The sequence below is a fragment of the Gambusia affinis genome, linkage group LG14, assembly GCF_019740435.1.
Source record: "Gambusia affinis linkage group LG14, SWU_Gaff_1.0, whole genome shotgun sequence".
In the NCBI taxonomy this organism is placed as follows: Eukaryota; Metazoa; Chordata; class Actinopteri; order Cyprinodontiformes; family Poeciliidae; genus Gambusia; species Gambusia affinis.
In genome coordinates this window covers 24279070-24292257 of record NC_057881.1, presented here as the reverse complement: position 1 = coordinate 24292257, position 13188 = coordinate 24279070, and the positions used below count along the sequence as shown (strand labels likewise).

The 13188-nt window shown below is 42.5% G+C and overlaps 1 protein-coding gene across 1 annotated transcript in view; it reads left to right on the top strand.

Annotated features, from left to right (window-relative positions):
* foxo6b (forkhead box O6 b) overlaps window positions 1–5569 on the top strand; it is a 43969-nt gene extending 38400 nt beyond the window's left edge. The window contains exon 2 of the mRNA XM_044138829.1: window positions 1384–5569. Within this exon, the coding sequence (XP_043994764.1) occupies window positions 1384–3111 (1728 nt within the window). The 3' untranslated portion in view covers window positions 3112–5569. The remainder of the gene's footprint in view (window positions 1–1383) is intronic.
* Window positions 5570–13188: the final 7619 nt, after the last annotated feature.

Here is a 13188-nt window from a genome sequence, read left to right as displayed (position 1 = left end):
AGAAGGTCTTTCTCCCGTTAAACACAGATTTGCATCTCCTGATGTTTGTTTTTCATATTTGCTCTGTTTGAGGCTGCAGGGAGGTTTCTGAGAGCGCGGATCTGGCAAGAGAGGGAGAGAATGAGCAATGTTGTGATCAAAAGAGGCTGGGACACCGAGAGGGAGATGAATGGGCCTGAGAGGAGGAAAATTGGACAGGAGGCAGAGAGTGAATGAAGATAGAGAATAGCTCAAGATATCTGCAGACAGAGATTGTGAGTTATGTGCAGGTAATAAACAAGGCAGAATAGATAGATATCTCCAGAGAGGAAAAAGAAAAAGGTGTGTGATTTCACATTAGGGCTGGGCTTAAAAAGTTTGCTCTTGCCAAAACATCCCAAAGGAGAAAAGAAAAGCAAAAAGAGTTGGGAAAGCAAAGAGAGGAAAGGCAATGGAGGTGTAGGGGTAGAAACTGGAGAGAGTGTGAATAATGACACAAGAGGGAAAAATCTGGATGAACAAGCAGCATTTAAACTAACTTGGCCAACACAGATAATGTGTAAGCCTAGTAAGCTCTCCTTTAGGCAAGCTTAGATCTCATCAACTCGCTCCAGGTTGGCATTGCCTTCAAATGCTGCTGCAGAGCTAGGGATTAGCTTTACAGCCATCATTCAGACTCTTAAACATGGTTCTAAAGAGGCCTATTCTTCAGCCTCCCATCATCCACAGCCGCCCCCCTCCATTCTGCCTCACAGAGAGACTTCATTATCAAAATGCAGTCCACTGTAGTTGCCTAAGGTCGTGGTAATTGTGCCGTGAATTTAAAAAGGAGGTTAAATGAGCATGTCACTTACCCTGTTTGCCTCCTATCTTTCTTCTTCTGACCCTCTGTGTTTCTGTTTCTTCCTTTCATTCTGATGCTCGTCCGCAATCTCTCGTGCCAAATCACACCCCCTCTCTTCATCCCTCCCTCCTCAGCTCTGGCTGAATCTGAGGTTTTCATATTTGGAAGCCTTGCAATCGATATGGGCTGTCTGTGATTGGGTTGCCTCATGTGATTCATTTCTGTAACCTTGGTGATAGTTTGATGTGGAGGCTACACCCATGTCCATATTATGACTCAGTGAGCGTGTGTAGAGAGGAGAGGTTGGTCAAGGGAGGTATCGATTGGTCCTTCACACTCGCTGCCCTCTCGGCTCTCCCCACTATCTCCTAGTTTTTCTTTATCCATCTTTTGTCTCACTTGCCACGAAGGCGTGATAGCTCAGCCATAATTGAAATGACTGTGGTCTCAAGAACTGATTATTTAGCTATAAATATTTCCTTAGGCAATCCTATTTATCTCACCTTCTGTCCCTTATTTCCTTGGTCTCACTGTCTGTCCATTTTTTTCTGTCGTTGCAGAATTCAATCAGACACAACCTATCACTGCACAGTCGTTTCATCCGAGTGCAAAATGAAGGGACGGGAAAGAGCTCGTGGTGGATGCTAAACCCAGAAGGAGGGAAAATGGGTAAGGGACCCAGGCGACGAGCATCGTCCATAGACAACGGGACACGCCACTTGAAGACAAAAGGTCGCACGAGTCGAAAAAGAGCAGGGGCTATAGGCCTGGGACGGGGACAAGTTCAGGGAGCTGGTCCAATAATACAGAGCTCCCCAGAGCATGGCAGTCCAGCGGGGAAAGGGGGCGTCATGATCAGTGGTGAAGAGTATGACACTTGGACAGACCTGCATTCCCGCACCTCATCTTCTGCCTCTACGCTGAGTGGCTGCCTCTCCCCAATCCTTGCAGAAGAGGAAGCTGATGAACCTGAGGAGGGTGGACTATCTTGCTCAGCTTCCCCTCGGATATACCCTAGTCCAACAAGCACCCGCTCACCAGCGTTGGGCACTGGGAGCCACTGCCCCAATGTGGAACTGCCTCAGCTGACTGACCTGACTGGAGCTATTAGTCTAGATGAGAGAAGCTACTCCCAGCAACAGCAAATCAAGTGCAATGGTTATCCCTTTGTGCCTGGGCCAAAACCTGAAGGATCCTATTGTGGACCAATTTATGGGCAGTCTTCCATGTGTATGTTACGGCACCACACTCCAATGGAGACTATTCAGGAGAACAAGCCAGTTAACTTCCAGCACCCAATAAGGAGCTATTCAGAGAACAATGCTTTGCAAAGTCTTCTTACGGGAGGTCCTTACTGCAACAAAGACACTGTGCTGGGTCAGGGACGTGAAACGCATGCACTGTTGACACAGGGGACTAGTGTTCACAGCCAGCACAACCGCAATCAGAATCCCAGTCACAATCAAAACCATAGCAACAGCCAAGAGCATGCTCACAACCCCAGTCTACGTAACGGCCACGGCTCAGTCCATGACCAGAACACAGCTCACCATCAAAACCACAATCAGGGTCATAAACACCAAGCCAGCCTTGACTACAGCCACAGTCACAAGCCCCACATTGCCCATGAGTATGGTCAGAGTCATGAGCATGGTCACAGAAGCAAAGTGAATTCCAACCACGACCACAACCCTCATTCTAGTCAAAGTCACCTGCACAACCACACACCCCCAAACCCTCATAACCCAATGCATAGTGGGCCTCACCATCAGGCTCTGTCTCCTCGGGTGAGCACTGACGTCCTGCAGCCCTACAGTCTTAAGAACTCTAACCACTATGGACCACGCCCCCACCTCCCAACATCTCCTTCTCTGCCCCCAAACCCTGCAGGCATCCTGGATGTTCCTCAGGACCCCTGTCGTCTTGCTTCTGCCCCTCACCCCCGACACCAGACCTACCCCAGAGCTCACCATCAGGCCATGGCTGAATCCTGGCAAGCCTATTATCACAACAACCACAATCACCAACCAGGGAATTCGGCATATCAGGGACAACTGCACAGCTCGCACAACAGAATGGCTGCCCAATTGGAAATGGAAAATGCCCCCAACAGCCTAGACTGTAATGTGGACCCGATCCTGCTTAGTGATTTTATGGACACAGATAATGTGGACTTCAACTTTGATGGTTCTCTTTCTCAAGGGGTGGGCATGGGGATGGGCATGACTTTAGGGGCTTTTTCTTGTCCTCCACCAGCTCATAGCCACCAGAGTTGGGTGCCTGGGTGAACTCGGAGCTGAGGCGTTTGAATAGACCATAAAAGTCACCCGCTGGGCAGGGCTCTGGGTCAGCTGTGCCCTTGGACTGATTAGCTGTGATTCTGTTTTTTTGTTGTTTTTTTTCAGGCATATTGTCATTTTATTTCCTGGGGACTCTCACACTATTTTTTTTCCTCCCTCTTCCTCCCTGTTTATGAAGCATTCTGTCTCCATGTAGAACTTGCTTCCAATGAGCCCAGTGGTAAAATCTGACCCTTTCCCAGTTTATGCCCTACAGTTTTTTTCTCTCTCTTCTCCTCCTAATCATCCTGTTTGTCCTTGGCTCTCAAGCACTTTACAGCCATCTTTTCATACAGATGCAGTAACTCTAACACCAGACAAAGTCATGTTGTATGTTCATTTTTAATGTATGCAATCCACTTAGTATTATCTCCACCTACAAAGAATTTGTTGTTCCTGACATAAGAACATGATCAAACAGCTGCATACATTTCCTCAGTGCCCAGGTGCTCATAGATTGGAAAGTAAAGGGCAGGGGGTGGAGCTTTGTGGCTGCCAGGTTTAAGAATAAGGCTGATATTTTTTTGAAAGACTGAGGCACAAGGGAAGGGAGGTGAAACAGAGAGAAAGGGGGATTTGTCCTCTCCCTGGTGAACAGTGGTGGTTCCTGCTCTGTTCCAGAGTGGAGGACAATCATCCATCACACAACCATCAGCGCCTCTCCATTGAAATGCAACGTCCTTTCTTTAATCTCCAAAGTAATGCCAGATTGATGCATCATGATTGCTAATCTAATGTGCTCCTCTGTTTTTTCAACCTCCTCCCCTCCCTTTTCAGCTCCGGACACACGGGCTTAATGTGTTTTGGTGAAAGCGATGATAAAAGTCACTCAACACTAAATAGGGATAGGGATTGGAAATGGGGGAAGGTGTTAAAAGAGGTGGTGGTAGTGGTGGGGAGGCCGTTATGGAGAGGAGATGATATGAGAAGAGAAATGCAAATATTCCCTTTGTGCCTCTTTCTCTCCATTTTACAGATTTATGTAGCTTTCGTACAATGTAATAAGCAATGATCAGAGCTTGCTGTAAATCCTGAGGAACTACATGATTGTCCAGTGCTGGCTTTCCTCAGCTTGGTACATTCACTGGCCCACTCCAGAGCAGCTTAGCAAGTGGCCATGAGTCAGCTGGGACGCTGCCCTCAACTCAGTCAGTAACAGCCAGGTTAAAGCCCTCTATGTGTTTTTACTCCAGAGAATTCCTCGCTGATGAGCAGCATCAGCCGATTACTATTTTGTGCTATCTCCTGTACCCAGACTCCCTCATATCGCACCACCCAATCCTGAGGTTACTCGGAGGGTAAACAAGAGTAATTAACCGCCAAACAAGATGGATGATTTATGGAAGTGGATGTAGTCGCTCATTTGCCCAAAGTCATAATTCTTCCCCCTGCCAAGCACAAGGAAGGTGATTTTTTTAAGAAGCCGCATCGGGCCACAAGGTAAAGTGTCTGTTTCTAGTGTCCTTCACGTCTTTCAGCCGTCTTCCGTACGATCATCCCCACTCCATCCAGGCCACGTCTTTATGTTGCTGTTGTCTTTTCTCGTGCTCGTTCAATGATTGTGCAGTTGTCTGTCCGATGTCGTGTGGATTGGAGCGCTCTCCAGCATTTCATTTACAATGTTTGCAGTTTGAGAAGGGGCCAAAGGGGTGGGGGGGCTTTTGGGCTTCCGACCTTCTGAGGACAGAGAGAACAACACCATGGGAGAAGGGAACAATAGATCGACAGTGAGACACAGAACAGGGAGGATAAAGTGAACAGCGTTAGACCAGATCTGTTTAGCTTTAAGAGGTTTTCTATCTATAAAACTGCCTGTTGTAATCAGGCCAAATGTCAAGTGCTGCTCAACCGGCTCCAGTGAGCTTCGACCAGGCAACCACTTCTCCCTCCTGATCAGGGACAATGACTGGTATTTCCATACACTTTTCTTTTCTTCTACTTCTTCTTTTAGTATGTGTTAAAATTGGCCATTGTTGTAAACCAGCTGTATTTGTTCTCCTGCCCGTGTACACCTGTGTATCAAGTCAAGCTTCTCAAGGGCATGAGTGTGTGTGTGTGTGTGTGTGTGCGTGTGGGTGTGCGTGTGTGTGTAGAAGTGACGTACAAGAACTGATTAAGGGGGAAATTGTTGAGAAGTTCCCGGCCCTGGTGTTTTCCATGCGTGGCTGAGTGCAGCATACATTATATATACAGTTTCTATTTATTGTTTGTGAAGCTGGTTCTAAAGAAAGACCCCTCACTGCTTTGTCTTCTTGTTGACAGACACAGAATGCATTTCAGTTTGACTGCATTTCATCCTGTACATAATCTATATTTACAAAATTGTATTCTATTTTTTTGTTTGTTTTTGCAAATATGTTTTGTTTTTTGTTTTTTTTCTAAAATTGTGTATCTGCTCATCTGGTGACCGTCAAATAAAACATAAATGAATACAGATTCCTCTCGTGTCTCAGTTATTCACCCAGACACCGTTCACAGGCCAGGTTGGATTCCTCCAAGTGAGGTTAGGTGACGTTGTCGTTAGTAACGGTTTTAAAAATGACTGTGAGTTTCTCTGTACATTCGATGCAATATTTAAATCATTTCAAGACTTTACATTTTTTATTCTTTGATGTGGAAAACTTTGAATTTAAAAAAGCAGTTTCTTTGTTTTTTAAAATTAAAACTGTATTTGGAGAGATTGTTACAATGGTGAGTTAAGTTAGAATTCAACCCACCAAACTTTAGTAAAGGAAAGAAAGGGCGTCTAGCAGCTTGCCTTACATCTGAAAGTTACACTCCATTAATCTGAACTCAGTGTTGTGTTTCTGTTATTTAAAGTCTACAAATTTGCATTTGTAGATTAAATCAACACAATTCACAGTGGTGACTTATTCCTTATAGTGTAGATGGTGGATCTTTGATTCCTCATGAAGAAACGGAACCATCTGCTGTTCAGTGGACTCTGCGGTCTGGCGCTTTGCAAGTCCTTTAGTAACCATGGAAACACCTACATGTCTTTACCCACCTGTTATCTTTATTTATTTATTTATTTATTTATTTATTTATTTATTTATTTATTTATTTATTTATGCATCTATAATATTATTGCATCTACAATAAGAAAACTTTTGCTCATTTTTCTCTCCATCAGCTCTCTGTGCCCATCATTAGCTGATCCCTCTTCCAGCATGTCCTCTTCTATAAATCAGGAGTTTTGGCACCGTGTGTTCTCACTGCTCCGTCAATCTAGGAGGCCTTAATGTTTCTAAATAACTTTGAGTTCATCATTTTATAGTGAAAAACTATAAACTGTAAAAATCCACTTTAAAACCAGTGAAATGATCAGAAACAATTGCCTCTGCATCTCACAACCAGAAATGTAAACATTTGACAGTACAAATAGAAAAAAATGTGGCTTTCTTTTATCTCTGAAAACAAAACAGCAGTTGAACAAAGTTTTACCTGAATCCACAAATTCTGAAACAATGTCCATAGTTAACAGTGAAACATGATGATTACTTGGAGTTGCTGCAGAGGTTACGTTTAGTTGATCACGTAACCTCTGCTTACCAAAGTAAACAGCAGTGAAAAGTGAGGCTGTCTGTCAACAACCCAACGATCCCAAACACAGCAACAAACCTACAACAAGAACTTGACAAGAGAAAAGAAAAACTGGAAAATTCCAGTCTGAGCTCAGACTGGTTGAAAAGCTGGAGTGACAAAAGTATGGTAGAGAATACACAATATATGATAAGACAAGAGAAAATATCTGCACATCTCAATAAAATGAGCATATCTATAATACCTGCAATCAAAATGATATTGCTGCTAAATTTTTGAATCACAGTAAGGGACTCTGTTAAACTCTAAAATATGACAGAGTGAAATCAGTTGTGTATTTCTGTACACCAGTGAACAAATAATAAGATCATTTTAGTATATTCTGATACATCAAACCCAAGAACTTAATGTCCTTCCAAAAGCAAAACTAAACAAATAAAATTTAATCCAAAATTTGAACCTATTAATGTTCAATAAAAGATTCAAAATTATGATGGAAATGTCGTGTGAGTGTAGCGGTTGAACCCAAAATGTAGGCGGAGTTGGAGAAAGGAAAGTTTGAATATTCAATAAAAATGAATAAACTCACAAGCAAGGAAACATGGACAGAAATGAACAGAGTGACAGGAATGAAGAGGAGAATCTGGAGGCAACTGGAGCAGCTTACCCACAAAGTTTGGGCCAAAAATACCTGTGGACAGGAGCAGAAATGTCATTGACAGTTACAGAAATTATTTTTATTGCAGTGTTTGTCTAAAAGGTTGAGCAACAAAATATTAAGTCACGTCTGGCAGTACCAGGGCTGTTTGATCAGTTTCCTTTTAAAATGATTCTGTTGAACCAGAAATCAAAAGAAATACTGTCTTTTCATTTATTTATTCATTATTAGTTTTGTCAGTTTCAAGTTATTTCTGTCACAGTTCTGTTGCTTTTGGTCATAACAAATGGATACCAACAATTTCCTCCATATATGTCAGTAAAAGTGATAGAAAATACATTTGAAACAAAAGAATTATAATCATGCAAATCACCAAAATTACTTTAAAAAAGACTTTAAGAAAACATGGAACTATATCAATCTGAATTGATATAGTTGGCTATATCAACTCATATCAATTTTTTTTTGGTGTACTCTCACTTCTTTTTGCATGTTCAGATGTGTGTGTGTGCGTGTGTGTGTGGGTGTGTATGCTGATGTTTGGTGTGTTTCCAGTCCATCGCCTGTGTTATAAGCCTCGTTAGCAACCCGATACTGTGTCACAGCTGTGCCTGTCCCAGTGGAGGCCTCCTCACTGGGGGAATGACTGCATCTGCATCTGCACCGCCATACCGTACACGAACACACACACACACACACACCCACACACACACACACACACACGCACGCACACCCACCCACGCACACACACACACATGCACACCCCACCCCCCCACACACACACCTATAGTAGATCTGTTTCTGTCTTCACATGGACTTTGCATTGACTTCAATTCATTTTTCATTCATTTCTATAGCCTAACCCTGACCTTTACCCCAAACCTGACCTGAACTCAGTTCATACTGAGTTCTAAATCTAACCCATGACCCAAAAACATCCATTCTTCTTCTGGAGCAGTCAGTCCTGGCAAGATAGGATATGTCAGAAAAATGGTCCTTACACTGCATCAGATACAAGACAACACACACACACACACACACAACATGCCCGCCCACACACACTCACAGGGTTCTAGGGTCCTATTGTGCCCCACCGTTGTTCCTGAGAGTGAACCTACAGAGACAGTAAAGAAAAATCCTCCATAGATAGCCCACTAGAGGATGACAGCACATGGCACCACCCCTCCATCCTGACACACACATGCACACGCACACACACACACAAGCCCACACACACACACACACACGCACACGCCCATCCACACCCACACACCCACTCACACACACACTAAAAGAGGCAGAAACAGCTCTCCATCATCTCCAGCATTTTCCATTCTTTAAAATATGCTAGTTAGTTGATCTGCAAGGGAGAGGTAAGTTAGTGTGAGACGGAATGCATAATAAGGACGGCTGCTGCTGTACTTCATGCAAATGGGAAGCCTGGCATGTCAGAGGCTTGATGGATTTGTTCTGACAGACACAGTGACAGGCGGGTGACAGCAACTTAAAAACCTGCACACCCTCCACCCCCTCAGCCTCTCTCCCTCCTTGTATATATTTACAACCAGGGTATATTAATGCACTTTTCCTCCCTAATCTCTCATGTTCCTGTGCTAGTTCAGAGACGGACGCATATTTCACAGGATGTGGCGGTTTGTGATGTCGGCTGATATGTGAGCTTTGTGTCGTGTGTTATGTCTGCATGAACTGCAGAAATTACTGGGAGAAACGAAAAGAACGACTCTGCCTCTTACTCAGCAGTATGTACACATTCAGGCAAAAAAAAAATAAAATAATAATAATAATATCAACACTCTACCAATCCACCATGGCTTTAATATTGGTTAGTATATTACAAAATAATCAAGAGAATCTTTACAATTAAAGTCAGAGTTCTGTCATGTGACATCCTGAAACCTTTTCTGGATATTATGAGAGTTTTCTTTTATTTCAGATTATCACAAAATAGTGTGCAAGTGTGATGAAAAATGATAAGTTTAAGCCCATAATATATTAAAATACAAATAAAACAGAATTAATTTTTAAAAAAAATAGATCCTCATTTTATTTATTTTTTATTATCTTCATATCTGTCTGTTATATTTTCGGTCTGAAACAAACTCCTATAATTGAAAAATGATAGTCTGGTAATGGTCTAGTGTTCATTTCTAATAATAGCTGTACATGGTTTTACATTTTGTTTGAAAATAAAACTTTGTGACTCTGCAATAGACTGGCGGTTTGTCCAGAGCGTCTTTCCCATGACTTTGTAACAACAAGCAGGTGCAGAGGAATGGATGAAATAGAAATGTTCAAATAGTAGTCAGGATTTTAAATTAAGTCTCTTTTATCTTTTCCCCTAAATAAAATCAGTTCAACTAATAGAGTTCAGAAGTTTATGTTGCTTCATGATATTTAAAGACAACAGATGGGTGGGAAGTCATGTGTCCTGATCCACTAGCTGCGATTCCATTAGCCATAAAATTGCACACATTAAAAATTGTTAAAATAATTTTGATCAATGGAAACATGCCAATTTTTTTAAAAAAAGCATTTTTTTTTTTAATTAAAAGTTTGCTCCCTGGGTTGAAGTGGTTTGAAATAGATGTATTTCACAAAACTGTAACTGAAAGTCTTTATTCGCATCACACTAGTCACGTGATCAACAACCGGATGTTACTATTGGCTGAAATGATGAGGAAGACGACCGGCACTGGTAGGAAGATGATGATTTATTTCTTTCCGTGTGCAGCCGGCTCCACCAGAGACGCAGCTGCATGGAGCCACTTCCAAGTAGGCGGGGCTTGTTGCTCCAATGCATGAATTAGACGCTGATTGACTGATAAATAATGAATATATCTCATCTAAATGAGATTTATTATTTTGTTTCATTTTTTTTTACTCTAGTGGCCTGTATTTGACAGGAAAGTAGGGTAATGAGTTAGAGAGAAGACATGCGGCAATTGTCACCAGACCAGGAATGGAACCTGCAACCTCAGCGCCGAGGACTGAGGTCTCTTTATGTGGGCTGTGCTTAACCCCTGAGCCATCACAGCAACCTGCTCTCAAAATTTTTAATGACTTATTACATGAACAAACTTAGCCATGTGTGATTAACTTCTTATTTCATGGAAACATCGCAATTGTTGTGGTTTTTTTTTTCAACACCAGTGGAAGCGCAGCCAGTGTCCGTCTGTGTCCAGGCCGCTCAGAGAGCTGCTGACTTCCTGCTGGTGAGTGTGTGTCAGCGCGCTGGCTGCTGCGGTTTATTACAGCAGAACCTCCCCGGGGATTCAACTGGTGACAAACATCAAAGCTTCGCCTGCCATATTAGAACAGCAAGGATGTGGGTGGAGGTCATCTCCCATGAATTCCGCCTCATATGTGGGACAAACGCCTTCAGCACGTTGCTTGGATGCTCATTATCAATTCATGGAGCATTTGAAGACCCGCAGTCTCTCTGTGAATTCTTTCTTTTCTTTTTTTTCCCCCCCACCGTCTTTAAAGAGAGCTTGTTTTTTTTTTTTTTTTTCTTTTTAAGCGTGAATTTTGACAATTCAAACTTCCGCTCAATGACAAGCTCTGAGTCCCACGTTGGGAAAAAAAAAAAAAAAAAAAAAGTCCCATGTGTTTGAAGCATCTAGGCCGCTCCATCTTTTTGATCAGCAGCACGGCTGTGAATTGTGCAGATCAGAAAGTGGATCAGAGGCTCCCCGGGGACCTCCATTTACGCCCGCCACCAGCAGAGGATAGAAAACATAATTAAGAGTTTGCTAAGATGCCCAAATTCCTTCTCATTTCCATCCGCCTCCCATCCTGCTCCCAGTAGCTCTGATCTCGCCTCCGATTAAAACTCTCCTTCCTCGAGAATACGGGAGCCAAAGACGGGGAGCTGCATCTCCAGCCACACAGGCCGATTATCTTAAAGAGTAATTAGCGAGTGTGACAGCGCTCTGTGTTGACATGATGGAGATGGATTATTCTGACTGCGGCTCCTTTCAGAAGCACAAGAAAGCCGAGTGCATGTGCCGCATGTGTGTTAATTATCAGTGTCAGTCATTCTTTATGTGTCTTTATGTGTTTGATAGTAATTGCCGTTCATGTATGTGTATGTATCAATGTCGTTGAGTCAGTCAGCAAGCAACTTCAAACCTCCGCAAGGCAGCAATTATCCCCTCAACAATATGCGGCTTGAGCTCAGTACACTCTGTGTGAGATTTGATGCTGAATGCTAATTCATCCATCCGTCGATTTGTTACTTCGGTGTGGAAAGAACGAAATTGGAAAAAAAAGAAGGAAAAAACAAACAACAACAAAAAAACCCCACTTGCTTTTCTCACCACTGGGTCTTATAAGAGCGTTACTGACAACAGTCAGAGAAAACAAGACAAATGAAGAAAAGCGGAGTTCATCAGGAGAACATGCTGGACTCAGCTGAAGGTAGAATGTAAAGCTGTAAGGAGCAGTGGAGGATGGCGCAGTCAGCAGCTGTATGTCTTTAAAATCAACAGATAGAACCCAAACTGACATAATAAAAGCAGAAATATATAAACGGTCCCTTAAATAAATCATTTTGTTTGTTTAAGATGGATGAATTACAGAAAGGAGAAATTTTCCTCCATTTTTATAATTGAGTTGACCTTTACTTTTTCAGTTTAGTTCCAACAAATGACATCGTATGAATATTATTTTTACCCATTTATTTATTTTACTCATCTTTTTTATTTACTGGGTTTTTTTTTTTAGTTTTTGTCCTAAAAGTCTTTATTGGGGCCTGCCCATAGCAATGCATAAGGAGAGCAGTGACTGACTTGCGAAGCAAGTCAGTCACTCACCTATTGTTCTACACCCAATAGAATGTCTCTTTAAGTATTATAATTATTTATTTTTCTTCCGTGACCGTTAATGCGGCTCGTACCGCTGCGAGCCCATCCACAAAAGTGGTATCAAAACGTGCGGCTCGAACCCGGCATTGGAGCTATTACTTTTGGTGGGATTTGGAGTTACCATGGCAACGTAAAAAGCAAAAAACGACCCCAAAACTCACTAACAGCTCACCAGGTGCAAGTCTCGTCATTAGTAAAGAGGCAACCAGTAAATCCTGAAAATACCCTATTTTTGAGGATTTTCTGTGTAAATCATAACTTTATGTAGAAACGCCATTCAAACTTCATTTTGTAGATCGTCCGTGATCTCTTTTAAAGTGAAGACAGCACGTCAATATGTATTATGGTTTGTCCACAACTTCTTTCTAAGCGACCCAAAGTTTTGATTTTGGAAAATCAGAGTGTGAAAGCCGCTCCGCTAGAGTGAGTCAGGCGACATTTTGACCCCAAATCATTTTTAACTCCCTCACGCTCACAAATATTGCATGATTGGTATCAAACTTGGTCATGACATTGATCTGCGTGCCTGCTCCGGTCAAATGTTTTCAAAAATTATCTAGCGCTTACAGTTTTCTCTCCAGGTGCTTCAGAGCAAAGTCATGCGCCAGGGTAGCAGACGGATCTCACTGATTCACTTCCATGTATTTCTGATAAATTTCAGACCTTGGCACACACTTTTTTATCTCATCGCTGTTAATACTGTGAGTGAGGTAGAGATATGAATGGCGGGACTATGTGAGCGACAAATAGCCGCCTCTCATATGCTTCAAACGGTTTTCCAATATGTATACGGTTCCCAACGGAAACAGTTTTTCAATGCTTTTTAGTCAAACTGGCTGGCTCAAACAGAGATTGTTGGATGTCTCACCAGCTGGGCGGAACCCAGAGCAGGGAGAGCTGCTAAGGACTACAAATACGCATCACTGTAGTTCGAACTAC